We start from the raw sequence: 27,854 nt of genomic DNA on the forward strand, positions 1-27,854 counted from the left end.
AACTAAAACTCTGGTGTATTATGGACTGAACTGAAAATAAAATGAACAGTTTAATGTGTTTGCACTGTCTAACATAAACCCAATCTTATTGCATTGACATTCCAGGAGTTCTCTAAAGCCCTGACTGCAGTCAGTTGTCTAGTGTCTTTAGGCCACTTTTCCAGAATTACTTCGACTTTTTGTTTATAAAAGTCCTAAACAGCATTAAACCATAACTGCATGCTTCTCTTTTAAAATAATCTAAATTCAGAAGAGATTTATAATTTTACAGATTAGGGTGGCACGGTGGCTCAGTGGTTAGCACTGCAGCCTCACAGCACCAGGGACCTGGGCTCGATTCCAGCCTCGGGTGACTGTCTGTGTGGAGTTTGCACATTCTCCCTGTGTCTATGTGGGTTTCCTCCAGGTGCTCCAGTTTCTTCTCACAGTCCAAAGATGTGTAGGTCAGGTGCATTGGCCATGCTAAATTGCCCATAGTGTTCAGGGATGTATAGGTTAGGTGCATTAGTCTGGAGTAAATGTAGAGTAATAGGGGAATAGGTTTGGGTGGGATCCTCTTAGGAGGGTCAGTGTGGACTTGTTGGGCCGAAGGGCCTGTTTCCATACTGTAGGGAATCTAACCTAAACCTGACATCACATTTACAAGCACCAACCAATCTGATGGCCTCTTTCATCAGAGCCAATTGTCTGCAATATATATCAATATGCAGTAGACTTTAGGCCAGACAGGTCTACTTCAGCAACAGGATATTACAGTATGCACTGCTCTCTATAAAGCTCCTCTTTATATATATATATATATATATGACAAAAGATGTAGAGAACAGAAACAGGCCACTCAGCCCAACCAGTTGATACTGGCATTCAGAATCCATCAAACCTCCTCCCATTTCCCTGCTTTATATCAAAGCCCTCTATTATTTTCTTTTTCATTTGTTGCTCCGACCTCCCAGCTTCACATTGGTTTATATTTCATACTCAATTTTATATTCCATCATCCATTCTTACTTTCAATTACTTCTAAATAACACCTGAGCATTAAAAGTCTTTTGAAAGCAATCTTTTTGCATAAAAAAAGAATCAAAACACTCAAATATATGACGCATGGTTTGTGTCTTGAAACTGCAGACATGGGACACGAGGAAGAATTTAACATATGTAGACAACAGCGCCACCTAATGCTTTTCAGTACCTTTAGAATCTACAAGTTCAGAATCAGTGAGAAACCAAAAGTACTTTGAATGCTATACCAGAGCACATACAGTAAGTGCATGAAGGAAATGAATAAGCTCCAAAGTGAGAAGCCAGCCCTCGAAAAGGTCCTATTCTATTTCATTTAAGTATAAAATCAAGCCCTGGAACATCTTTGAAGGGCTTTGGACATTCTGTGGTGAACTCACCTCTTCACTCCAAAGCTCAACCATCATCGAGAAGGTAAAAGTCATGCATCTGATGAAATACTTTCCATTTGCTTGGGAGCAGTATAATTCCTATAGCACTCAAGAAGCTTAACACCATTCTGTTTACAAGATATACTGCCACAGCTTTCCAAAGATGCTTCAACAGCATCTTCCAAACCTGCAACTTTATCATATTGTGCAAGGGCAGCAGGCAAATGGGAACACCAACAAATTTCCTCCAAGTCATCTTGAGTTAGAACAATATCACAGTTCCTTCTCTATTGTTTGGCCAATGACATGGAATTCCCTTATCAACGCTACAAAGACAGTAGCGGTTCAAAAATGTGACTCATTACCACCTTCTCAAAAGTATTAAGGGGATAGGTAGTAATTGCTGACTTTACCAGCAAAACTTACATCTGACGAATAACTGTTTTTCAAAAAATAGTTACTATGGGCTTTATAAGTGCAGTTTGTCCGTGATCTAAAAGTTTGCATTGCACGATAATTAATGTTACAGTGTTGTAAAGCTTGTGACAGAGGGAAACCAGGGAATTGCAGACCAGTTAGCTTGACATCTGTGATGGGAAAATTGTTGGAGTCTGTAATCAAGGACAGGGTAACTGATCAGTGGGTGGCACGGCCTCACAGTGCCAGAGACCTGGGTTCAATTCCTGCCTTAGGCGACTGACTGTGTGGAGTTTGCACATTCTCCCCGTGTCTGCATGGGTTTTCTCCGGGTGCTCTGGTTTCCTCCCACAGTCCAAAAATGTGTAGGTTAGGTGAATTGGCCATATTAAATTGCCTGTAGTGTTAGGTGAAGGGTAAATGTAGGGGAATGGGTCTGGGTGGGTTGCGCTTAGGCGAGTCGGTGTGGACTTGTTGGGCCGAAGGGCCTGTTTCCACAGTGTAAGTAATCTAATCTAATCTAATCATCTTGACATGTTTCAGTTAATCAAGGAGAGGCAGCATGGATTCATGAAGGGTAGGCCATGCCTGACAAACGTCATAGAGTTTTTTTGGAGAGGTGACAAAGGTGGTGGAAAGAGGTATGTCAATGAATGTTGTTCATATGGATTTGGGGGGTGGGGCAGCACAGTGGCTTAGTGGTTAGCTCTACTGCCTCACAGCGCCAGGGAGCTGCGTTCGATTCCACTTTTGGACTACTGTCTGCGTAGGGTTTGCATGTTCTCCTTGCATCTGTGTGGGTTTCCTCCAGGCGCTCCATTTTCCTTCCACAGCCCAAAGATGTATGGGTTAGGTGACCTAGCCATGCTAAATTGCCCGTAGTGTCCAGGGATGTGCAGACGATGTGGATTAGCCATGGGAAACACAGGCTTTACAGGGATAGGGAGTGGGTCTGGATGCTCGTTGGAGGGCCATATGGGTTCGATGGGATAAATGGGCTGCTTCCACATGGTAGGGATTCTATGACTTAAAATAGGCTTTTGTTAAAGTCCCACATAAAGAGACTGTTCGTTAAGGTAGAAATCCAAAGAATTGAGGGCATCTTACTGACATGGATAGGAAATTGGTTGAGTAGTAATAAACAGAGAATTGGAATAACAGGTAGGAACTCAAATTGTCAGGATGTGACTAGTAGTGTCCTGCAGGGATCTGTGTTGGGGTCTCAATTATTCACAATATTCATTAACAACTTGGACAATGGCATAAAAAGTCAAAATCCAAATTTGCTGATGACACAAAATTAGGCAGCGTTGTAGACAGCGTTGGCAACAGCATAAAATTACAAGAGGATAGTTTAGATGAACTGGCAAAGCTAGGGCAGGTAGATTTTAATATAAGGTTATCCATTTTGGATCGATATAGGACAAAACAGGGTAATTTTTTCAGAAGGCAAAAAATTAAATAATGTGGATATCCACAAGATTTGGGAGTTCAGATACCTAGCCCTTTAAAACGCCACAAACACGTGCAGAAAATAATCACAAGAAGGCAAACGGAATCCTGGAGGGATGCAGACATTATGCTGTAGTTATACAAAACCCTAGTTATGAATACTGTGAGCAGACCTAGGAACCACACCTTAGGGATTCACCCTGCAGAGTGTTCAATGCAGGTTTACAAGGGTGGGAAGTGGACTTCAGGGGTTAAGTTATGAAGCAAGATTAGACAAATTCGACTTTCATTCTCCAGAATTTAGCAGGTTAGAGGGTTATCTAATCAGGGCCTTCGGGACACTAACAGGGAAAGACAGGGGAGATAAACTATTTCTACTGTTTGCTGATTCTAGAATCAGGGGCACAGTCTAGGAGGTAGGGCCAGGCCATTCCAGAGAGAAGTTCAAAAGAATTTTTACACGCAAGCTGTAGTGGAGATTTGGAAGCCTTGTCTTCAAATGGCAGTCGACGCTAATTCAATTTTGAAGTTTAAATCTGAGATTGACAAATTTTTATTAAGCAAGAGTTTCAGGGGAGGTAGGTTCAAAGCGTATGGAGTTAGGCCACAGATCAGCCATGATCTTATTGAATGGTGGAGCAGGCTTGTAGGGCTAATCCTGTTCCTGTGAATGAACATTTCTTCTCTGCCTGGGATCACAGGGAAATGGCAAACAGTTAATTTTTTTGGACTATTTTTGCCCTGACCATGCTAGATTGGCCTGGGTTCAGGAACAAAACCACAGGGCAATTTCCACAAAGGACCCCAGTTATAAAAGTGATTGAGACCGAATAATTGCTTTGCAAGGCTGTCTAATAATTGTTTTGTAAGGAAGTACCCCACTGAGTTCTGGGATGCATTCCTCTTACTGGCTCCGAAGGGAAATTTAAAATCAGAATACACACGCAGTTAATATGGTCATAAGTAAAATGGAAGAATGTGGACGACAACAGACAGAAAGGTTAAAATTGTGCCTTAAGATGCTATTCTGAATGTTTTACATGAATGGGAAATTTAGCTGCAATTTGGTGATGGCTCCATCTCTTACCTTTTACTTTCAATTGTTACTGTAACAAACGGCAAGACTCAAATCTGAGGATTTTAAAACTATAACTGGAGAATCCCCCAATGGCATGTCTTCTCATAAATTTCTGCCAGTGTCTGGCCTGTTTACAGTGTAGCTCCTTTCCGCTTTCATGCTCCTCTCCGTCTCTTCTTCATGCTCATTTTAGAGATAGTGACACGAAGGGAGTGAGTACACAATAGGGGGGAGACTTTTAATAACATATTGATTAATCTCCTCTGTCTTGGCACTTAAATCTGAATCAAAGAATTATTTTGGTGCAGAAATAGATTGTTCAGTCCATCGTGTCTGCACAGGCTTCCTGTGAATTTTAACTGATTGCTAATCTCCTGCTTTTTGTCTGTAACTGTCATACTGTCTTCACTTAAATGATCAGTAAATGCCTTCTTGAATGCCTCGATTGAACTTATCTCCACGATGCTTTAGGCCGTGCATTTCAATTTGCTGCAGGAAAAGAAAATCACCTCAAACTTGCTTCTTTTGCAGAACCCTGTTAGGCTGTGCCCTCTATCTGTTTACCTGTGCGAAGAGGTTCTCTCTATCCAGGTGGAAGAATCAGTTTCCCTCTATCTAACCTCTTTCTGTTGTCATCATGCTGCTTCTTTCCCTCTCACCACTGTTGTTTCTTTTTCCTCCACATTTATCTTCTTGCTTCTCTGTTTTGCCTCATATCTCTCTCCTTCCTTTGTTGTTTTCTGCAGTGTATCAAACATTGCATTGTTCATTTTTGTCTATAGGGGGTTCCAATACACCACTGCAAGAAGTCTGCTAGAGACGATAATAAATGATTCATGTTCATAAGATTGTGTCATTCTAATTCTAAATGTCTCTGGCTGAATATATAATGTTTTCTGTCCCATGGCCTGCACAGAATAGCAAACGGCATAGAATTGTAAAACATGGACAGAATCAGCTGATGCACTTGATTAGGGACAGTAGTGAGGGAGGTGCAGGTGAGTGGTCAGAGTATGGCCACCAGCAGTTTGCTTAATATTTAACATGCACATTACTCCCGCCTCAATAATAAAATAATAAATAATTTTAAAAACTATAATAAAACCATTGACACAAATAGCCAGAATCCTATCAGTTTATTCTTAAACAGCAAACATTACACCAAGAAGAGATAAAAGACAAATCTCCAGTCAAGTACACTTGCAACAGATTTCAGGACTTTTTTGTACTTCTGTCAGTACACACCTTTAAAATTCAGAAGTAAATACAGAAACTTAACAATATATAAAAGATTTATTCAAGTGTAAGGCCTCAGGGGGCATGTAAACCTATACAGCTTTAAAATAGATTTTAATATGGCAGCTTATAGTCTCTGCTTGCTGACTATCTGAACAGAATTATATTCACAATAGAAGCTGCTACTTACATAAACTGGAGACATTTCAATGAGCCTGAGTCACTCTCAGTTCCACAATAGATAGGCCTCTCAACTCATAAATTATGTCCTGTTGAGCATAAGATTTCTCCCACCCACTTCTGCTTGAAGCAAATCTGATTCAGGAACTTTTTTTTTGTTAGCCAAGATTTATTTGAAAACTTTTAGTTTTGTCATTTAGTGACAACAGCCTGGACTCATGGAGAATGTTACTGATGTACCAACTTTTATACAGTGCTATTTGTGGTTTGATTCAGTGCCTTGCATTCAAGCTCAAGTCTAAAGAACTGGAATTAAATTTTAATGTAAATCTCAACTGTATCACTGTGTGTCACTGACGTTACCTACGTCATAATTGGCCTGCAAGATTTTCCATACCACATGCAGTCAACGGAAATAGAACTGAAAAATAGAAATTAAATATGTTCAAGTTAGAATCGTAGAATCCCTACAGTGTGGAAACAGGTCCTCAGCCCAGCAAGTCCACACCAACCCTTCAAAGAATATCCCACGCAGACCTTTTCCCCTATTACTGTATATTTACTCCTGACTAATGCACCTAATCTATACATTCCTGAACACTATGGGCAATTTAGCATGGCCAATTCAGCTAACCTGCACACCTTTGGATTGTGGGAGGAAACCAGAGCACCTGGAGGAAACCCACACAGAGAGAATGTGCAAACTTCACACTGACAGTTGCCCGATGCTGGAATTGAACCCAGGTCCCTGGTGCTGTGAGGCAGAGTGCTAACCACTGAGCCATCATGCCACCCCTGAGTCCTCACAATTTTGACTCCAGTAACTTAAGCCAAGCTATGACATTTGTATAAGGATATGGTATTAAATAATTATGCATTTTTTTCCAAAAATACCTGTTCAAAAGTGATTGTTCCTTGTCAGAATCCCGATTCTTCAGGGTCATAGAAGATGGTGTGATGGGATTGTGCTGAACTTTGTTCCAGGGTGAAAGTGAGGACTGCAGATGCTGGAGATTAGAATCATGATTGTGGTGCTGGAAAAGCACAGTAGGTCAGGCAGCGTCCAAGGAGCAGGAGAGATGACGTCTTGGGCAAAAGCCCTTCATCAGGAATGAGGCTGGGAGCCTCGGGATGGAGAGATAAATGGGAGGGGGCTGGGGGGGTAGAGACCATTCCCTCCATGACTGCCTCATCAGGTCCACACCCCCCAACAACCCACCCTCCCCTCCCAGCACCTTCCCCTGCCACCACACAGGAATTGCAAGCGCTGCGCCCACCCCTCTCTCCCTCACCTCCATCCAAGGCCCCAAAGGAGCCTTCCACATCCATCAAAGTTTCACCTGCACTTCCACACATCATTTACTGTATTCGTTGCTCCTGATGTGGTCTCCTCTAAATTGGGGAGACAGGACACCTACTCATAGAGTGCTTCAGAGAACATCTCCAGGACACCCGCACCAACCAACCCCACCACCCTTTGGCTGAACACTTTAACTCCCCCTCCCACTCTGTCGAGGACATGCATGTCCTGGGCCTTCTCCATCGTCATTCCCGCACCATCTGACACCTGGAGGAAGAACAACTTATCCTCCACCTTCGGACTCTCCAACCCCATGGCATCAATGTGGACTTCACCAGTTTCCTCATTCCCACACCACACACACCCCCCCCCACCTTATCCAGTTCCAACCCTCCAGCTCAGCACCACCCTCATGACCTGTCCTACCTGTCCATCTTCCTTCCCACCTAACCGCTCCACCCCCACCTCCATCCACCCATTGCACTCTTAGCTACCTTCTCCCCAGCCCCCACCCCCCTTCCATTTATCTCTCCACCCCCGAGGCTCCCAGCCTCATTCCTGATGGAAGGGCTTTTGCCTGAAATGTCGTTTCTCCCGCTTCTCAGATTCTGCCTGACCTGCTGTGCTTTTCCAGCGCCAACTCTGAACTTTGTGACAAACTATTGGATGGACTGGGAGTGGTTGGGGCGTGAGAATTGCTTATCAACTTTCACATCCTAATTTTTTAAAAGCTTCGAGTTCTTACTTGCAAGGCTAAACGAACCCTGTTGACTGGAAGAAAACAAAGAACTGGGGATGCTGAAGATCTGAAACAATAAGAGGAATAGCAAGAGAAACTCAACAGGTCTCACAGCACCCGTGGAGAGAAAGCAGAATTAATGTTTTGATACCCTTCTTCAGAACATTCCTCAATTCTGCCAGACCTGCTGAGTTTCTCCAGCCATCATAGCTTTTGCTCCTGTTTTTCGGAGATATATAGATTTTTTTTCCACACCTATTTAGAAAATAGTAAGTTAGTAAATAACCCAGAAAAGAGACTTCAGAAAAGGTCTGGAGCCAGACTAAAGCCAAAAGGAAACTGTGTAAGGGTGGAGGATGTATTACTCGCCTGAAAAACAAGACTGAAAGAGGGACAATTTAACAATGTAACAAACAATTCCCTTCCACACACAGAACCGTGAAGGGTCAAGCGACGATCCTGCATGCCCTCAAGTATCAAGCCCATGTGGAAAAGGAAGATGAGATGGATTTTCCGCTTGCTGAATCTGTGGAAAATCTAGAACCAAATCAGCACCCTTGTTCCAGAAAAATCAGTCCAAGGCTTAGTTAGACAAAACTGAGACTAATTCTTGGACTTTCTTCTATTTTTAAACTTAAAAGCACATCTCTGTGAAATGAAAGGACTTCTTTTCCAATCATATCAACATGAAGTGAGGTGCCATAAAAGATAGTGGACGTTTCGGGCAAGAGCTTTTCATTAGAAAAGCCCTTCCTGATGAAGGGCTTTTGCCCAAAACATTGATTCTACTGCTCCTCAGATGCTGCCTGACCTTCTGTGCTTTTCCAGCACCACACTCTCAACTCTAATCTCCAGCATCTGCTGTCCTCACTTTCGCCTTGCCATAGATGATAGTTCAGTCCATATATGCATTTTGTTTTCTACTGAAATAATGACAATAAAATTACATTGTTCCATAAATACGGTATACCAGATCCAAGAAAACTTTCAACAATTCTTTAATATGAGCTGGACCTAGTCTGGCAGGGAAAAAGAACAAAAAGGTTCAGCAAAGAAGCTACCTTATGAGGCAGAGCTTACTTGTTTTAAAGGGTTTCCTAATTAAATATCAGAAGAATAGTTTCTCATATTTGATGTTTTGGACACACTATTGCTGAACTCCATTAGAAGGTGCTTCCCCAGAGAAATCACAAAACCTCATTAGTTTTAAAAGTGGAGTTATGTCCATTTTGGAAATTGGCCCAAAATGTTGTCAAGACAGATTGATTTTACAGCAGATAGTTTATTTGCCGTTGCCTAAATATTCTGACATTTTTATTGCTCCTTTCTTGACAATGAAACATTGCTCCAAGTGCATTTGATGCCATCATTGCACTGTTGTAGCTGCTGCTGACGTTGTTAAGTGTCTCCTGAGACATTATACTGTCAGCAATGCCCTCCAGTTCTCTTTCCTATTCACGGAATTGATTAGTTCAGATTACCAAGAGGCTGCAAGGCAGCGACGTGGCGAGGCGTTTTCCCAATTTTCTCTTGCAAAATTCAACTCATATCACCCCTGTTGGTTTTTCTTTATTTATTCATTCCTTTGTGGGAGGTGGGTATTATTGACTGGGCCAGTATTTATTAACTACCTCAAATTATCTTTGATGAGCCTTGTTCTTAAACCGCGGCAGTCCGTGTGTTCCCATGGTGCTCTGAGGAAGAGAGTTTCAGGGGTTTGGGACAGTGATACTGAAGGACAGTGACATGGTTCATGTCAGGGTAATGGGTGGTTCTGTATGTGCAGGTGGCAGTGCAGGCATCTGTTGCCCAAGTCCTCTGGATAGTGGAGCTCCCAGATTCCAATGGTGCTGTTGGGAGGAGCCTGGGTGAGTCATCATCATCGTTACCATCTCATCTGGCTCCATCTAAATCAATTTTGCACATCTCTCTGTCAGCACTGACTTCAAAACTATCACAGTGTCACTGCTGCCAATACATCTTTTACATGGACATGTGCTGCATGTGCCTGAGTACAATAAATACTTTGTCTCATTTCTTTCAAGGAGAAATATTGCTATTCTCACTTCATTGGCATCACAGGGTAAGGATGAAATCAAACACATTTTGGACTTACAAAAATGTTTTTGCCTGATATAATGAACAATGATGAAAACTTGATGAAGTCACAAGTTTAGATCATCTCATTTCTGATTTATGATTTTTCTTTCTTAATTGCTCTGATAGGGTTGAAATTCAATGGATTCACTAGCTTTCCCGTTCAAACATCTAAATGCAGTTTTATCCAAAGGTGAGTGACTTGAATCCAAAGCAAAACACGACTGGTACTGGAAATCCAAAGAAAAAATTAAAAAGGTTGAAAATGCTGAAAATACATAGAAGCCCTGGCAATGTCTGTGAAGGAACCAGTCACAGTTCTGATTTAAACAAAATACTGCCTCTGGCCTGGAATTTTGGCATGATAGAGACCCTCCTTATCATTATGAAAATGATACAGGAGACTAGAAATCAGATGTCCTGTTCCCAAACACATTACTCACCATTTTTGCAGAGGTGGAATGGAGACAGACCATAAATTCACAGTTCATACACACAGTTACTCACTGATAGCATCAACTGTCTTCACTCAAATTCAGTTTTGGAGCTCAGGATTGTAAAACCCAAGTGCACAGAGAAGACCTGGTAAGTCCAAATTTTGTGCATTTCTTTGGTTCACCAGGGCAGGTCAGGGAATCTTTCGGATATTGTTCCAGGACACCTTTAGGGGAGGTCAAGTGCCCTTTGGAACAGTAAAAATGAGCTATGAATATACATTAACAGGGCATAAGCTAAGGCTCATTACAACTATCCACAGACCTGTCAAAATTGACCGTGCAAATAAAGTGTCAAAAGCAATTATTGAAAGGGATTGCCAAGTTGTGAAGGCATGCAAAAGCACTGCCCTTTAAACCTTTAGGGAAAAGAGCCTGCCTGCAGTGTATAAAAATAAATATTGCTTTTTATTTCACTCTATTGACAAAGATGGAGGATTTCAACTACTGGCTTAGTGCTCCATGACGGATTTCACAACCTCCATTAGCACAGTAGGGAGCCTCCTATTTCAGTTTGATTGTCAGTGACAGGTGGTTATAGACTCTTTGAACTGAAACTACAAATTCCAATTCCTGTTATTATAAGGGGCTGTACACTTAAATGACAAGCTTGTTCTTATAAGGCATAATGTAGTTGAAAGAACATAAATGTAGTAAATGGGTTTGTATCAATATATGAACTTGGAAAGAGACCATTAGAATTTCATTCTATTGTGTTTCAGTGTGGTTCCTGAGGTCTGCCAATATGGATACGGGCTGAGTTGTTATTCTAGGTTAAGGGCAAAAGGTGATGAATGAGGTTGGTACAAAGTTGACAAAGGCATGAAAAAGGGCTACGTAAGTTGGTATGGTGGGATAGGATATTATGAGAGCTCCCGAATGTGTACAGGGCATAGATTGACATGAAGCGTGTGTGAGGGATTTTAGGGCAGGTACAAAGCATGAGGTGGCACCAAAGGGCAGAAGAAGGGAGTGGGATGGGGAGGGCTGGTGGGATATTTTAAAATTTATTCTCTCTTTAAACATTTTGGACGTTATACTCCGAGACAGGCTTTCCACGCAGAAACTTTCCCTGACTTCTCATATCGCAATCTCCTGCCTTCCAGGCCCAGAATGAACATCTGATGGTCAGACAGCCCCTTTTAAAGGTTGGGCTAAGTGAGCCAGAAATTTGTGAGTGATTCATGGGTGAAAAGTCAGACTTCTGTTTGTCTCTCCACTGATTCAGCCAGATCTACAGAGTATTTCCAGTATTTAACAACCTGCCACACTAACCCCCTTTCTCTACTTTCCTAACATTCTGTGTTTTAATTTCAGATTTCCAGCATCTGTCGTGCTTTGCTTTTATTTTAGTTAAACACATCTGCTTGTTTAATGATAACACATTGTTTTCCCGACGTCCATTTCTCCACACTTTCTTTAGTGATGGGTATAAATCTCAGTTTCTCTGCTGCTGATTTGGAATCCAACATTTTTGCTAATGTCAATGGTGATGGAGTTTAAGAAAATATTTAACCAACCCTCAGAAAACCCTTCATGTCAGAAGTTTAATTTATCAGGTTGAGCTGTCAAACATAAAATCTGATGTAACATTCACATTAGCATTCGCCTTCTCAAGATGTCAATTTTACATGGAAAGTATTCTGTCTTGTAAGTCAACCATTGTCATCAGCAATTGCTCTGTAGCAGAATTTTATTAAGCAAGAACTGATTATTTCATTTGTTATCTTTCATTTTTATTACTTGTCTATGAAATAATCCCATTGATCGCCATGTATGGGGCTACCAGTGAAATATCCCATAACTTTGAGAGAATATTTGGAATGCTTTGGATGTTCAACCATTGAATGCATTCAAGGCGGATTCAGACATATTCTTGAACAATAGCAGAGTTATGGGGAACAGGCAGAGAAGAGAGTTGAGGCCAAGATTAGATCAGCCATGATCTTACTGAATGTTGGGACAACTCAGCATTGTTATATTTTTGCATTCTGTTTCCATACATTTATTTTAACATCTGCTGTTTTTAAAAAAAATGAATTATTTTGTCAGACAAATACTGCTTTAAACAGGAAACCGACCTGAATCAAATCAACTGGAGCGATAAGAACATCTACAACTTTTGATCAAAATTAAAACAGAAAATTTTAAAAAAAGGGATAAAAGGGGAATGCCACGGTTAATATTTCTCTCCCCAAATTAGGCATTGTCAAACAATACTACAGGATTACTAAATGGTAATGAGCAAACTATTCTTGTCTGAATTTAACACAAACAATGTGCACAATGCATTCATCTATTGGTTACTCAGGTGTGGCACATGTGTTTCCTATATTATGAGGAAAAGGGAAAAGTGCAGGCAAATTTAAAAGGTTAAGGCAATGGCCATTAGTCTAAGAATATAGTCAATTGCTTTTCCTCTGGTTATGTATAACACACAGAATCATTGTCCTTGGTTGTCAAAGTAGGAACAACCTCTACTTGCTGATGAAGCTAAAATGACATTAATAACTTGCCTTGAAGGTTCTTTGCAATTTTTAAAAACATTTTCACCACAGGAAGACAGAATCTGACGATAATGAGACCATCCCTTTCAGCTTCCAATTAGTGATTTCAATCAATGGCTGAATTTCTTTTTACCAGTAAAAGGCTCTGAGATGTGCTCTCAATTACAGGAATATTGGAAGCATGTCATTTTTGTTACAAAGTGCATACGGTTAATATTTTCAAGGCCATCAGCAATTTACGCGGTGTATAGAGAGAAACTATGGCTTGAATTGTAAACTGACAAATATTAACACAATTCTGAATGGTCTGCTTCATTCTTACTTCATTGGCTGTGTTTCAACAATCATCAGGAGTGAGTGAGCAAGTGAATTAATGCCTCCAGTTTGCATTCTTGAGTCATACCTGTAATATTCATTAGAAAGTTTAAATCTGCATCAATAGTTTTAATATGTGTTTCAACATAAATTGTACTTACAACCAATTATCTTTTACTTCAGGGATCTGTATTGGTTGCTCACTTATTTTGCTGAACTAGACTGTGGCTGGGATTTTACGTTTCAGAAGCCATCTATAAATGGTGAACATGTCACAACTAGAGAAAAACATGTTCCAGTCAATTTTTCGTCCATGTCTATCTGAAATGTCCAATTATCTCGTGATCACCATTTGCACTTACAGTTTTATGGACTGAGTGGTTTTGTTTTGTCCCATTCATTCAGAACAAATAAAAACTTTCTACTCTTAGTCAGGTGAAGGGATATAGCTTCAGTATATTTGTCAGTTTACAGTTACAGAATTAGCAAACATCAAAAGGGAAGACAAATTGTTCCTCTCTGTTCATTAAAAGTCAACAAACATTTTTCAATGTAACTAAAATGTAAAACATGTTCATATACATATTCAAATACATTATATATAATTATATTTCTGGACTATTTGTGTGCCATGTTAAAGGACTGTGACAATCAAGAACTACATCAATACATTTCATTGTTTGATTAATAAATTTGATACTTTATTTCCCCACTGTGATTTTGAAGAAATCATTAAAGTCAACGGCTGACACATTTTCCAATTGAGTTCTTTGTTATACCTAGATCCTACAGTATTCCTAGGCACCCTATTCATTGATTCTCCTTCACTTTTGTGTAGTTTAATGTTACTGCTGTCCTCACACCTCCTAAATCACACATTAAGAGTTGTTTGCACACAAAGCACAAATTTACTAGTGGAGGGCATGTTAAAGATTGCTGTGAGGTTATGAAGGCAAGTCAATCAAACACAATGTTGGTGTGCATTATTTGATTAAGCTAGGTAATACTAAGTTAAGAACGAACTGGTTTAATACTCAACACTCTTTTTGCATTGCAACAGCTAAAACCAACAAGTTTCTGACAGAGGGGACACTGTTCAGTTCAGCATTTGTTCTCATTTATTTGAAATGCTGACTCATCCTAAGTTACTGCAAAAGCTACCTAGGTTTATGAATAGATACTGTTATCTTTAATGGCCAAGTGTTGGTCACTACAATCAAGCCAATGTATCTTCACGGTGGTCACATATGTGCTTTTATGTAACTATCACTTGATGGAGATCATGAGAAGAAACCTCAGCTGATTTTATTGGCCACTTCCTGACAAGGGCTACAGAGGTCATCTGCAGAAGCTCACTGTCACTTTTGCTGGGAAACGTTTACTCAGCAAAGAACCTGGCACCCCCTTGGTCTTAATAGCTCAATCACTGAATGGCGCTGCAGATACCAATCAGGAAAAGAACGATTGTTTTAATATCATTTACAATCATTATCTATCATACCATACTATATGAACTGGGCATGCATGTAAAGAAAGAAGCCAACAAATCTATAAATCCAATCCAAGCTTAGCATATATTTAAAATGACTAGACAATCTTTGAATTCAACAATTGTGTCCAAAACCTCAAAGTGTGCACTCCTGCCAGTCACAGACTCCCCCTACTGTTCATCTGAACACACATGTATGCAATTATTAATTCAAGCTGCTCGTTGGATGCTGCCTGAACTGCTGTGCTCTTCCAGCACCACTAATCCAGTATTTGGTTTTCAGCATCTGCAGTCATTGTTTTTATCTGGTCATATCTAGTCAAATTTAAGTACAAATAGTTTGATATTCCTCAAATAATTAAGCAGTGCCAATGAAATGGTCTAGATTGTGAAGCCTAACCTCGTACCACTTGACGCTTAGTTTTAAATGCTACTGTCAGACACAGCAGCTGAGCGAACTTTTGAAAAATTGGCATAGACAATCTGGCCGTTTAGAAAAAGGGAAGACTTACATTTACATAGTGCCCTTCATAACCACCAGACCTCCCAAAGTGCTTGACAGACAAAGAAATTACCTTTGTAGTGTAATCACCATCTTATATAAGACAGTGGCAGCTAACTTGCACACAGCAGCTCCCTTAAATGGTGATGTGATTGATTTAGTATGCAATTGGGGCACAGGCTCTAATGTCTACTTCACAATAGTGAGAATAATATGTTTGAGATGACAATGCATAAAGCTAAAGATAGGAAAGTTTTCCTGAGTTCAACACCTGCATTTCTACAACAGAAAGCATCTCTGTACAGCCTGTGTTAACTTGTAAAATAAGGAACATTTTAAATATGCAATTGATTTAAATGCAGAGGGTTATAATAGAAAATGTTTACGCATATTTTCATAGGCTTGAAATAAAATCAGTTAGTCTAAATTTTAAATTCCTTCAGAGTACACAGAAGCGCTATCTATAGACAACCACTAAAACATTTCTTTCACTTGTATTTGGCAAGCCCATTTTATAACTTATCAATTATATTAATTAAATTTTATACCGATCCAGCACTGAACTTCCATTGGTGTACGATCATAATGCTGGTGAAATACATCCCTTATACTACAGTACACTATATTGAATTACAAGCTAGAAATGTCAGTTACATTAGACCTTAACAACCTAAATCAGAACAAGGGTAAAACAACAAAACTCTTTGTGGCAATTTATATATCGTTTCCTGAAACCAAGGAAAGTATTAGTTGCAGCAAACAATAACAAGACAAGAATGACAAGGCAACATAAAGGGTCTTGTGATGCAGTGGTAGTGTCCCTAAGATCCATGTTCAGGTTCCACTTTCCTCAGAGATGTGTCAGAAACATGTCCAAACAGCTTAATTAAAATAACTACAAATAGGGAGAGGAGAGAAACAAAAGAGAAAAGCCTAGAGGACCTTTAGCTTCTCCTGGCCAATCAAGGCACAAATGATTAAACAAATTAGGAGGCCTTACGGTGCATTGGGTTGAAGTCCTAGTTACTCCACAGTTGCGTCATACATAATGTGTTTGAAAAAGTTGGTTAAAAAGAATCCACAAAAAAATTATGCTCTTCTTGAAACTACTTGGGTAACCTGCTGATCCCAGCTTGTGATTCTCCCAATTGTAACAGTGTAGTTATTCCAAACACCGTCTCTCACAGAGTTTCCTAATTAATTTCTAAATCAGTGGTCACTATATGTGAAGATTGGAATCACATTAAAAAGCTTCAGTATTCAATAAATTGCCTTGGGCCAGTTGTTTAGAGTGACAGGGAGCACTAGAATTTGGTAGCTCAGTCCGGGTAATGCAATCACCTGAACACGGCTCTAAGTGTATTTTATCCCACTTTTTATCAAAAAAAAGGCAAAATCACAGCAATATTGAAAATATACAGATAAATATATATCATATTTCTATTAATAAAATGAAAATCCAAATTTAAATACATTCTCTTCTGAAACAAAATGCAACATCTCATATCTTACTGCAAAAACATAACAGCTGAAAAACAAAATAATCCTTTAAACCCAAATATTTAAAAAAAGACACCTAATGAGTCTGATTATCCTGTCAACAGAAACTAGGCGAACAATGACTAGACAGCTGATTTTTCACCACTCGCCCTAATTTTTGAAAACAAGATTTCAAAATTTTCTTGAGAGACTTGTTTTCCAGTCTCACTGTTACTTAGTTTGTAATTCAAAATCTTGGCAATGTTTTCCAAGTCAACAGAAAAGACAAAGTGTCACACTGAAAATTCTGCTGCCAATTCGCTATCAGCTCATTTTGCATGGCTAACACAGACGAATTTCAACCCCCTGCCCCCAGCACAACTCCTAGAATATGAAACTGGGTTCAGTGAAAACTTCATTATCCACGCGCTGTCAGTTTTCATGGCAAGACATCATCTGACTAAACTGCTGGTTAACATTCTCATTGTTTAATTCTCTTCTTCCTTTTCAAGAAAATGTAATTTCTCCTTTCAGATTTTAAAATTGTATTTGCTTTTAGGTGCTCGATATTGTTGTACCATTTATGGAAGCAGGGAGTTTGAGGGATCTGAAAAGATTCTCAACTTCCTCTTTCATTCACCGAGAAAGGGCAAGGGTTTTCCTATCATTATGGTGGAGAATGAAGATTACATTGTAAGATAAATATTTACATTAACAAAAAGCATTTGGAGCTCATATACACTAGATACACTTTGTTGTTTAAGGTATTTACTGTGTCTATTACTGTAAGTCTACTTTCCAAATTATACACACTTTACATGCCCACATTATGCCCATTATATCTTTTCAAACCTTTCATGAACCAAATATAAAATTATCAATTCATCACATATAATTAACTTCAACTGTAAATCTACAGTTTTGCAGTTCCTGCATATGTAAAGTCAGTTTATCCTCTACTCAGAAATGGAACAGCATTCATCTTACTTTGCTGACTGATGGCTACAAGGGACATATGCTATCAGTCACAAACAGAAGCCCAACCAATGTTAGTCATGTTTTCACTATACTTTGCTTTTCATAGCTACAAGTCTCAGTGTTGGTTTCCACCTATAATGAAGTGTGAAAAGAGCCAGTTAAGTAAGTTTGATGTATTTCAATTGTAGCCTGAAAGCCACATAGATGAAAACCAGAGGTAGAATAAAATGACTCAACTCTCATCTGCCCCTCTCCCCATCCAAAATATTCTCCCTTTCCTTCTTGAAGGTAGCTACTCTGGGATACTGTCCATGGATTCTGGTGCACTGTTTAAGTAATTATTCTTCAAGTGTGAGCATTTGGGTGGTGAGAAAAAGCAGCTTAATTGGCCAAAGATTGTAGCATAACAGAATTTGATTCTGTACTCACAGAAACTTGGACACCTTTCCAACATGAGTCACAAGACAGCAACTGGTAATGGAGAAACTTGTTCATTAATCCTGTCCCCAGCCTCTGAGCACCAAGGATGGCTTTCTTGTTCAAGAAAGGATCAAGACAAAAGATGGAAAATTATAGGCCAATTAGCCTAACCTTGGTTGTTGGTAAAATTCTAGAATCCATCATTAAGGATGAGGTTTCTAAATTCTTAGAAGAGCAGAGTCTGATTAGAACAAGTCAACATGAATTTAGTAAGGGGAGGTCATGCCTGACAAACCTGTTGGAATTCTTTGAAGAGGTGACAAGTAGGTTAGACCAGGGAAACCCAGTGGATGTGGTCTAGCTAGACTTCCAAAAGGCCTTTGATAAGGTGCCACACGGGAGGCTGCTGAGCAAGGTGAGGGCCCATGGTGTTTGAGGTGAGCTACTGGTATGGATTGAGGATTGGCTGTTTGACAGAAGGCAGAGAGTTGGGATAAAAGGTTCTTTTTCAGAATGGCAGCCGGTGACGAGCGGTGTCCCACAGGGTTCAGTGTTGGGGCCACAACTGTTCGCATTATATATTAATGATCTGGATGAAGGGACTGGGGGCATTCTAGCGAAGTTTTCAGATGATATGATGTTAGGTGGACAGGCAGGTAGTACTGAGGAAGTGGGGAGGCTGCAGAAGGATCTAGACAGTTTGGGAGAGTGGTCCAGGAAATGGCTGATGGAATTCAACGTGAACAAATGCGAGGTCTTGCACTTTGGTAAAAAGAATAAAAGCATTGACTACTTTCTAAATGGTGAGAAAATTCGTAAAGCCAAAGTACAAAGGGATCTGGGAGTGCTAGTCGAGGATTCTCTAAAGGTCAACATGTAGGTTGAGTCCGTAGTTAAGAAAGCGAATGCAATGTTGTCACTTATCTCAAGAGGGTTGGAATATAAAAGCACCGTTGTGCTCCTGAGACTTTATAAAGCTCTGGTTAGGCCCCATTTGGAGTACTGTGTCCAGTTTTGGTCGCCTCACCTCAGGAAGGACATACTGGCACTGGAACGTATCCAGTGGAGATTCACACGGATGATCCCTGGAATGGTTGGTCTAACATATGAGGAACGGCTGAGGATCCTGGGATTGTATTCATTGGAGTTTAGAAGATTAAGGGGAGACTTAATAGAGACCTACAAGATAATACATGGCTTGGAAAGGGTGGACGCTAGGAAATTGTTTCCGTTAGGTGAGGAGACTAGGACCCGTGGACACAGCCTTAAAATTAGAGGGGGTCAATTCAGAACAGAAATGCGGAGACATTTCTTCAGCCAGAGAGTGGTGGGCCTGTGGAATTCATTGCCGCAGAGTGCAGTGGAGGCCGGGACGCTAAATGTCTTCAAGGCAGGGATTGATAGATTCTTGTTGTCTCGAGGAATTAAGGGCGACGGGGAGAATGCGGGTAAGTGGAGTTCAAATGGCCATCAGCCATGATTGAATGGCGGAGCGGACTCGATGGGCTGAATGGCCTTACTTCCACTCCTATGTCTTATGGTCTTATGGCTTCCAGCTAATAGCAGAAAAGTTAAATTGTTCTAGATACGGAATCCTTCTTGGTACTTGAGATTCAGTGTGTCACAGTTCAATCGTCAGTCAAACTTTAACATGTACAAAAAAAGGAAAGCTCTTGACTTGACATAACTAATGATCAAAAATCACTAAACATTTTGGCATTAGATTTGGACAAAGAAACATCCATTGCACCATTAGGTTATCACCTTAAAGGTAATTTCTGTTTCGTCCATTGGTAGCTAAAAACACAATAAAATATTTGAACAATTGCCAATTCGATAAATGTCTTACTGCTACTGCTAATGACACACACTTTCTAGAAATAAGAACAATTACAACATCTTGCAAACTCAAAGTTAGTTAAATCCGGCAAGGACCAAAGCTATTTTTCAAGTTTCTTCGGGAAACTCTTCAATCCACTTTTCTCCTTCCCCTACCTCCCCCATTCCCTCGACCTAAAACAAAGCTTTCTCAAGCTGACAAAGATGCAAACTGAGCCCTGTTCTTTTAAAGTCATGTGCTTTGCTATAATTAAAAAGGGGTCAGATTCTCACCAGTAGCTTTGCCGACTTAAGACTTTTGACAAACTGTCAAAATGGGGGCTGCAAAGCAAACTGAGCACAAGAGGGAAGTGTCACAACAGTTGAGTCATAACAAGGTTAACAAGGTCACACAACATTATGGTGGTCAATCACTTTCTGCCAAAGGAACTCAAACCCATCCCCAAGTTCTAAAGTCGAAAGAAGACATTGTTTGAATAATCAGTGTGCGCCTTCAGGATTACAAGGAAGAATTTTTCCTTGTTGTAGGATAACTACTTACGTACATTTTAGGATTCACACAAGTTGTGAGAAAACATCTGACACATTTGGGAAAAATGCTGATCATGCGCTGTCTTTATTTCCTTAGAGGAGCTCACAGGCAATCACAACCATCTACCGGCTGCCTGTTACAGAAAGAAATTATGGGTCTGATTTTCATCCATTCAAACTGGAAGATAAGTCCAGCTTTGAAGCGGGCAAAGAAGCCGACTAATCTGATAGCAACTCAGTGTAAGGTGTTGATATTTTTTTCCAAAATGGGTTCACAACAAGAGCTTCAAGTAGCTCATGCTCCAGACTTAATGTGCAGGTTAACTGCATTCAGTTAGTACCCACAGCCATTACCATCAGTGGAGGTAAGTTCAGACACTGAGCACTCTGACACTTCCATGCATTATTTCTACTGGTCTGCTTTTTTACTTGGATTGATACCTTCTCATTTTTAATTTTTACTTATCTTGTTTTTCTAATCAACCTGTTCTGAAATGTCAGTACTCACCTCTGGAGCAGCTGGGACTTGAATCTGAGCCTCCCGGTCCCCGGGAAGGGACACTAACACTGTGCCACAAGAGGGCCTAAGAATATCCTTCCAAATCAACCAATTCAGAGATAATATTACATACCTCTGAGGTAGGTGGGACTTGAACCCAGGCCTCCAGGTTCAGACATAGGGACAGTACCACAGCATAGGTCACTGTCCAGAACAGCACAATGAATCTTTCAAAGCTGATGGATGCACAATGAAATTGGTAATAGTGAGATTAGTTTTAAAAACAAACTTTGAGCTGCTGAAACCATGGCTTTATACACATACAGACACACGAAAAAATTCATTTAAAGAAAGCCAGTCCCCCTGAAGAAAGAATTGAAATATTGGAACTTTGTCCTCGCCCTAAAATCAACACACAACATTTGGTACAATAAAACCTCAGGTATCTGTAAATTCAAACCAGGTGCTGGCTACTTCCAAAGTGGTTCTTTAAGGTTTAATTTTACCCTCCTTAACCAGTTTCTCATTTAATTGACAGAGTTGTCGCAGAAATCCATCATTCGGCCCAATCTCTCTTTTCTGGCGCACGGTTAAAAGGGCTGTCTTCACATCCATCTTGTGTCGGAGCATGAGGTAAGCGATAACGAGAGTAGGTGATCGGCTATATCCTTCCCGGCAATGCACAAGAACTCGTCCTGGAGAAACACAGCAACATAAAATTAGCCTCAAATGCCCTACACATGAAATAACATAAACCACTTGCTGCCTGGACAGCCGTGTAAATTGCACAGTAGAATGCCTAAACAGCTTTTCCAATGTTTTAAATTTCCTGCGTTATTATCTCCATAAAACAAATTCAGTTCTTATGGATTATTTCATTGTTATTTGTGTTAGTTTAAATTTTTTGTGATCAACCTGGCTCTGTGGTGCAGTGGCAGTGTCCCTATCTCTGAGACAGGAGGCCCAGGTCTAAGTCTCACCTGCTCCAGAGGTGTAATAACATCTCATGTTAGATTAAAAGTTTGTACATCTAACAATAACTTATATGTTTATAGCACCTTTAGCATAGTGAAATCCCCCAAGTATCTTCACAGGAGCATGAGAAAGCAGGAGCAGAATTGTTAGTCAAGCACAGATGTTGACATGAAGAGAGATAACCAAAATCTTGAACTCTGAATAGTAACCAACTCAAACCCATTCCTTCACCCTATATTCACCCTTGACTAATGCACCTAACACTATGGGCAATTTAGCATGGCCAATTCACCTGACTAGCACAGCTTTGGATTATGAGAGGAAACCAGAGTACTTGAAGGAAACCCACACAGACATGGGGAGAATGTGCAAACTCCACACAGACAGTCACCTGAGGTGGGAATCGAACCTGGGTCCCTGGTGCTGCAAGGCAGCAATGGTAACCACTGAGCCACCATGCCACCTCCCCCCATCTTGAATCAAGAAAGATAAGCAGAGAGACAGAGAAGTTAAGGGAGAGAATTATTCAGCTTAGGGCCTGGGCAGTTTAAAGGCTCAGTCATGAACAGCAAATTGATTAAAATCAGGATTGCTCAAGAGAGCAGAATTGGATGAAAGGGTGTCATGGGGAGGCTGTGAAGCTGGAGGTGATTATACAGAAAGAACAGGGATGAGACCATAAAGGATATGAAAACAAGGATGAGAATTCTAAAAGACTGTGCCCCAATGGACGTCAGCAACCATCAGAGTGATAGGTGAACAAGATTTGATCTAAGTAATGACATGGACAGTATTTTTTGGGTAATCTCAGGTTTTGGAGGATTACATGTGGGAGTCAGGCTTGGAATATATTAGAATTATTAAGTCTAAAATAGTGTAGATAATGATGAGGGCTTCAGCAGTGGCTGAGCTGAGGTGGGGTGGAGTTATGTTATGGAGTTGGAAATGGGCCATGTTTTTACAAAACAATACAATAAGGCACACACAGATACTTGGATTTCTGACAGAAGTGTCAGGAATTTTCTGGTGGGCTTGGAGATAACTTGGATTATTTGGATATTTCATTCGGTAGAACAATAATGCTTATTAACACAGGATCTTGCTCCATTGGACACGTTACTGAACTGTGAGTCAAAAAGCTGCACTCTGAAGTGCAGCTAAAGGATGCAGCTGGTACAATAATCTTCACTGAACCAAACCTCCTCGAAGGAACAGGAAGGAACTTAATAAAATAAGCAGGTTCTTTGTACAAGTTCACAGAAGATAGTTCAAGACTCTCAGCAGGGTAATGTCTTGACAGAAACTCAAAACTATTATCCTTTAATGGCTATCAAAACTGGTTACACATGGCATTGTTTATATTTATTCACCTGTCAGCAACATGGAACATTATTTTCTCCATTATCAAAACCTATGAAGGCCATACCTGTTATTTATGGCCCAAAAATATCATTCATTTGGAAGCAAACAAAGCTTGATTATCTCAGCAAACAGCCTTTCACAATTTTATAGTCAAAATGGAATATTATTAGACAGGCATATAGAAGTCAGAGGATTACGAGAACAATATCATGGGACCAAGAAAGAAGTCTGAGAGATAATGTCAACAAATTTGCTCACTATGAAAATGCATTTCACAAATGGCTTGGAAATAACTATTTCGGCTTTCCTTTGTTTTGTCTGTAGCTAATGTTTGCTCACACGACAGAAACTTACTAACCCTAACACAAATCTTGTGATTATCAACCAAAATGATCAATTAATTAAGAAGAATTTGATTTGGATCCCAATTTCCTCTCAGGTGAGTTGGAAATAACCCAAGCTTGCATTTTGACCTAAGCTTTCCAAATACAGGTTTTTTTCTTGTTTTGGATTCCTGCTTGTGATAGATCTCCATAAAGAAAGGCTGGCTTTTTGTCTACAACTTTCTGGTCCTGTGCTCTTCTACTTTTCGGAAAGCTTCAGGTTTTCATGCACAGGGCGGCACGGTGGTGCAGAGGTTAGCACTGCTGCCTCACAGCACCAACTGCTGCCTCACAGCACCAGAGACACGGGTTCAATTCCCGCCTCAGGCGACTGACTGTGTGGAGTTTGCACATTCTCTCCGTGTCTGCGTGGGTTTCCTCCGGGTGCTCCGGTTTCCTCCCACAGTCCAAAAATGTGCAGGTCAGGTGAATTGGCCACGCTAAATTGCCCGTAGTGTTAGGTGAAGGGGTAAATGTAGGGGAATGGGTCTGGGTGGGTTGTGCTTCGGCGGATCGGTGTGGACTTGTTGGGCTGAAGGGCCTGTTTCCACACTGTAAGTAATCTAATCTAATCTAAAAAAAAAGTCGAGGAAACCAAGCCACTGCGTTGTGTATTGTTAGGCGGATTTCCGTGAATCATACGGAAATTTATGAAGGCCACATTCATTCACTATGTATTAAACTGTGTCATCTGAGTGGCCAAAGATGCAAATTAGATTGTCCTTGAAATTCCATTTGTGAAGGAGGTGTTATAATGTTGCAATGGAGATGACAACCCTGTTAGAGGAAAGGCCACTGTTTAAGGGAGGTCAAATCCTGCATGCTGTATCATTGTATCACTCACCAGGATTTTGTGGTAGATACATAGAACATAGAACATAGAAAAATACAGCGCAGTACAGGCCCTTCGGCCCTCGATGTTGCGCCGACCGAAGCCTACCTAACCTACACTAGCCCAATAACCTCCATATGCTTATCCAATGCCCGCTTAAATGACCATAAAGAGGGAGAGTCCACCACTGCTACTGGCAGGGCATTCCATGAACTCACAACCCGCTGAGTAAAAAATCTACCCCTAACATCTGTCCTATACCTACCACCCCTTAATTTAAAGCTGTGTCCCCTAGTAACAGCTGACTTCATTAGCGGAAAAAGGTTCTCACTGTCAACCCTATCTAAACCCCTAATCATCTTGTACATCTCTATCAAATCTCCCCTAAACCGTCTTTTCTCCAATGAGAAAAGCCCCAAGTGCCTCAGCCTTTCCTCATACGATCTTCCTACCATGCCAGGCAACATCCTGGTAAACCTCCTCTGCGCTCGTTCCAATGCCTCCACATCCTTCCTATAATATGGCGACCAAAACTGCACACATTACTCCAGATGAGGCCGCACCAGTGTCTTATACAACTGCAACATGACCTCAGGACTCCGGAACTCAATTCCTCTACCAATAAAGCCCAGTACACCATATGCCTTCTTCACAGCACTATTTACCTGGGTGGCAACTTTCAAAGATGAAGAGAGCCTAGAGGTTGTACCTTAAATCACTGATGCATTCACAGACATTCAGACAGGTTTGTGTGGTTTGGGTCACATATTCATTAGAGTCTGAAGTTTTTCATGGATTGACAGTTCTATGTTGGCTTCAACACAGTCCCACTCTTAGCACTTTTGCCTATTGGCATACGTCAGGAGGTGGGAGTATTAGACAGGAGTGGGAGTCCCTGGATTTATTTTTGTCTAACTTTTACTGGAACTGCAGCAAGTAGATGAAGAAAATAGGGAAAATACCTTTGTCTGACCATAAAGTACACCAGGCCATAAGATGAAGCAGGATTTTAAGGGTACTCTTGAGTAGAAATTTGCATGCAAATGTCAGCCCATAAAATGCACAACAATTTTAAGCCATGTTGTCATATAAACATCTTATGATCCAGAAAACACAGTAATCTCAGTCTACTTTCTGCTCCAAAACCATTTTAAAGATTTAACATTGATAACTTGACATATAATCCATGAACATAAATTACTGTTCAGACCTATTACATCCAATTAAGACCAGTGTCATTAATCTAGTCATTGGAGACACATTAATTTTTAAAATTCATTGTTCAACATTGACACAGGTCTATCACAACCAAGAGCACAAACATCCAAACTGATTCACAATGACTATCTAATCATTGACAACTAGGATGTTCTGAAGAATATTTTTGGTGCATTAGTTTGTTGATCTTATATGGAAGCATATAGGCATATTTGTACAATATAGAAGACAGCACTAATGGATATAAAATATTGAATGTCTAATACAAATGCCTATTCTGTCGTTTTGTGGAGTGAACTGGACATTTAGTAATGAATGAGAAGCTGTAAGTTAACAAACCAGAACTGCAGCAGAAGGTAAAATGGAAAACTGAACCGTGCACCTTGTAATCCATTCAATTCTAAGTGCAACATACATACTCTACCAGTCGATTTTCTAGAGCTTAAAAATGTGTTGCTGGAAAAGCGCAGCAGGTCAGGCAGCATCAAAGGAGAAGGAGAATCGACATTTTGGGCATAAGCCCTTCTTCAGGAATGAGGAGGGTGTGTCAAGCAGGCTAAGATAAAAGGTAGGGAGGAGGGACTTGGGGGAGGGGCGTTGGGAATGCGATAGGTGGAAGGAGGTTAAGGTGAGGGTGATAGGCCGGAGAGGGGGTGGGGGTGGAGAGGTCGGGAAGAAGATTGTAGGTCAAGAAGGCCGTGCTGAGTCTGAGGGTTGGGACTGAGAAAAGGTGGGGGGAGGGGAAATGAGGAAGCTGGAGAAAGCTGCATTCATCCCTTACAGTTGGAGGGTTCCTAGGCGGAAGATGAGTCGCTCTTCCTCCTGGTGTCTGGCGATGGAGGAGGCCAAGGACCTGAATGTCCTTGGTGGAGTGGGAGGGGGAGTTAAACTGTTCAGCCATGGGGCGGTTGGGTTGGTTGGTGCGGGTGTCCCAGAGGTGTTCTCTATTCTACTTCCAAATTCACAGCTCCAGCTCTGATGCAGAGGATTGGGAAAGGGTCTTGGAAAATGAACATAAAACAAAGAACTGCGGAAGCTGAAGTTCTGAAACAAAAACAGAAATTGCTGGAGAAACTCAGCAGCTCTGTCATCATCTATGATGAGAAAGCAGAGTTTCTGGATTCAGAACTTAACTCTGCTTTCTCTCCACAGCTACTGCCAGACCTGCTGAGTTTCCCCAGCAATTTCTGGCCTAGAAAATTGAACCTATATTGGTAAACATACTGGGTGTTTACAAACTGGCCTTCTCAGAATTGGCTTTTAAAACTAAGGCTTGAGGATGTCTTTATGCCATTAATGAAAATATTGTCTGGCTGTAAAGTTTAAAGGTCACTATTCCGAAACATATCAATAAGGCAGTGGGACAGTGAGAGCATTTTATTTCCATTAATAAGCGCATCGCAGAATCTTGAGACTACGTTGCTGCATTCTGGGTTAATAGGTCGGCAAAGCTTCCCAATTGCATCGTAATGATTCACCTTCTCTGGTTTCTGAATTATTGTCGATCTGTATCTTTTCCAATTATTATTTGTACATAAGTGATGAATAATGTCAAATGCCCTTGAGAACAAGTAAATTCAGCACTGACAAAGATGAAGGAGGTTGGCTTCTCGTGTTACACATCAACTTTTCAGAACTCATCGACCTCCGATTTTTATCTACAGGAAATGCTTAACTAATGCTTAACTAATGCTTAACTAATGCCACATCAGAATGTGTGGGTCATCTCAAGGTTTTGCTCCAAAATTAAGCAGCTAACATCAATCTCCATTATTTTCTAATAATTTAGTATTTAATATAAATTGCTGGTGACCTACAATTTATGATCTCCTTTCAAATTATCCAATTATTTCTACTGTGCACTACGTACCACACATTAATTTGCGAGTGGAACTCTGCAGACACATCAATGTGCCGCCACTTTATTGCACAAAATATTTTCATTTTAGCACCACTATACCAACTTAGCAATTGTTTTATTTAATATGTTACAATAGTAATAAAATATAGACAATTGATTTTCAAATTCTATCATCTGAATTTTATTCCGAGGACGTTTGTGTTCTGAAATGGTCTCAAAAGGGGAAAAAAAAACACTTAAACATAACCACAGTAAACATCTGACCACAGATTGAGCCAAG

At 40.5% G+C, this 27,854-nt stretch overlaps 1 protein-coding gene across 1 annotated transcript in view; it reads right to left on the reverse strand.

The window, feature by feature from the left end:
- Positions 1-7,651: 7,651 nt before the first annotated feature.
- dusp3a (dual specificity phosphatase 3a) overlaps positions 7,652-27,854 on the reverse strand; it is a 39,129-nt gene continuing 18,926 nt past the window's right edge. The window contains exon 3 of the mRNA XM_072561590.1: positions 7,652-21,638. Coding sequence (XP_072417691.1) covers positions 21,433-21,638 — 206 coding nt within the window. The 3' untranslated portion in view covers positions 7,652-21,432. The remainder of the gene's footprint in view (positions 21,639-27,854) is intronic.

Source organism: Chiloscyllium punctatum, chromosome 42 (assembly GCF_047496795.1).
Source record: "Chiloscyllium punctatum isolate Juve2018m chromosome 42, sChiPun1.3, whole genome shotgun sequence".
Taxonomy (NCBI): Eukaryota; Metazoa; Chordata; class Chondrichthyes; order Orectolobiformes; family Hemiscylliidae; genus Chiloscyllium; species Chiloscyllium punctatum.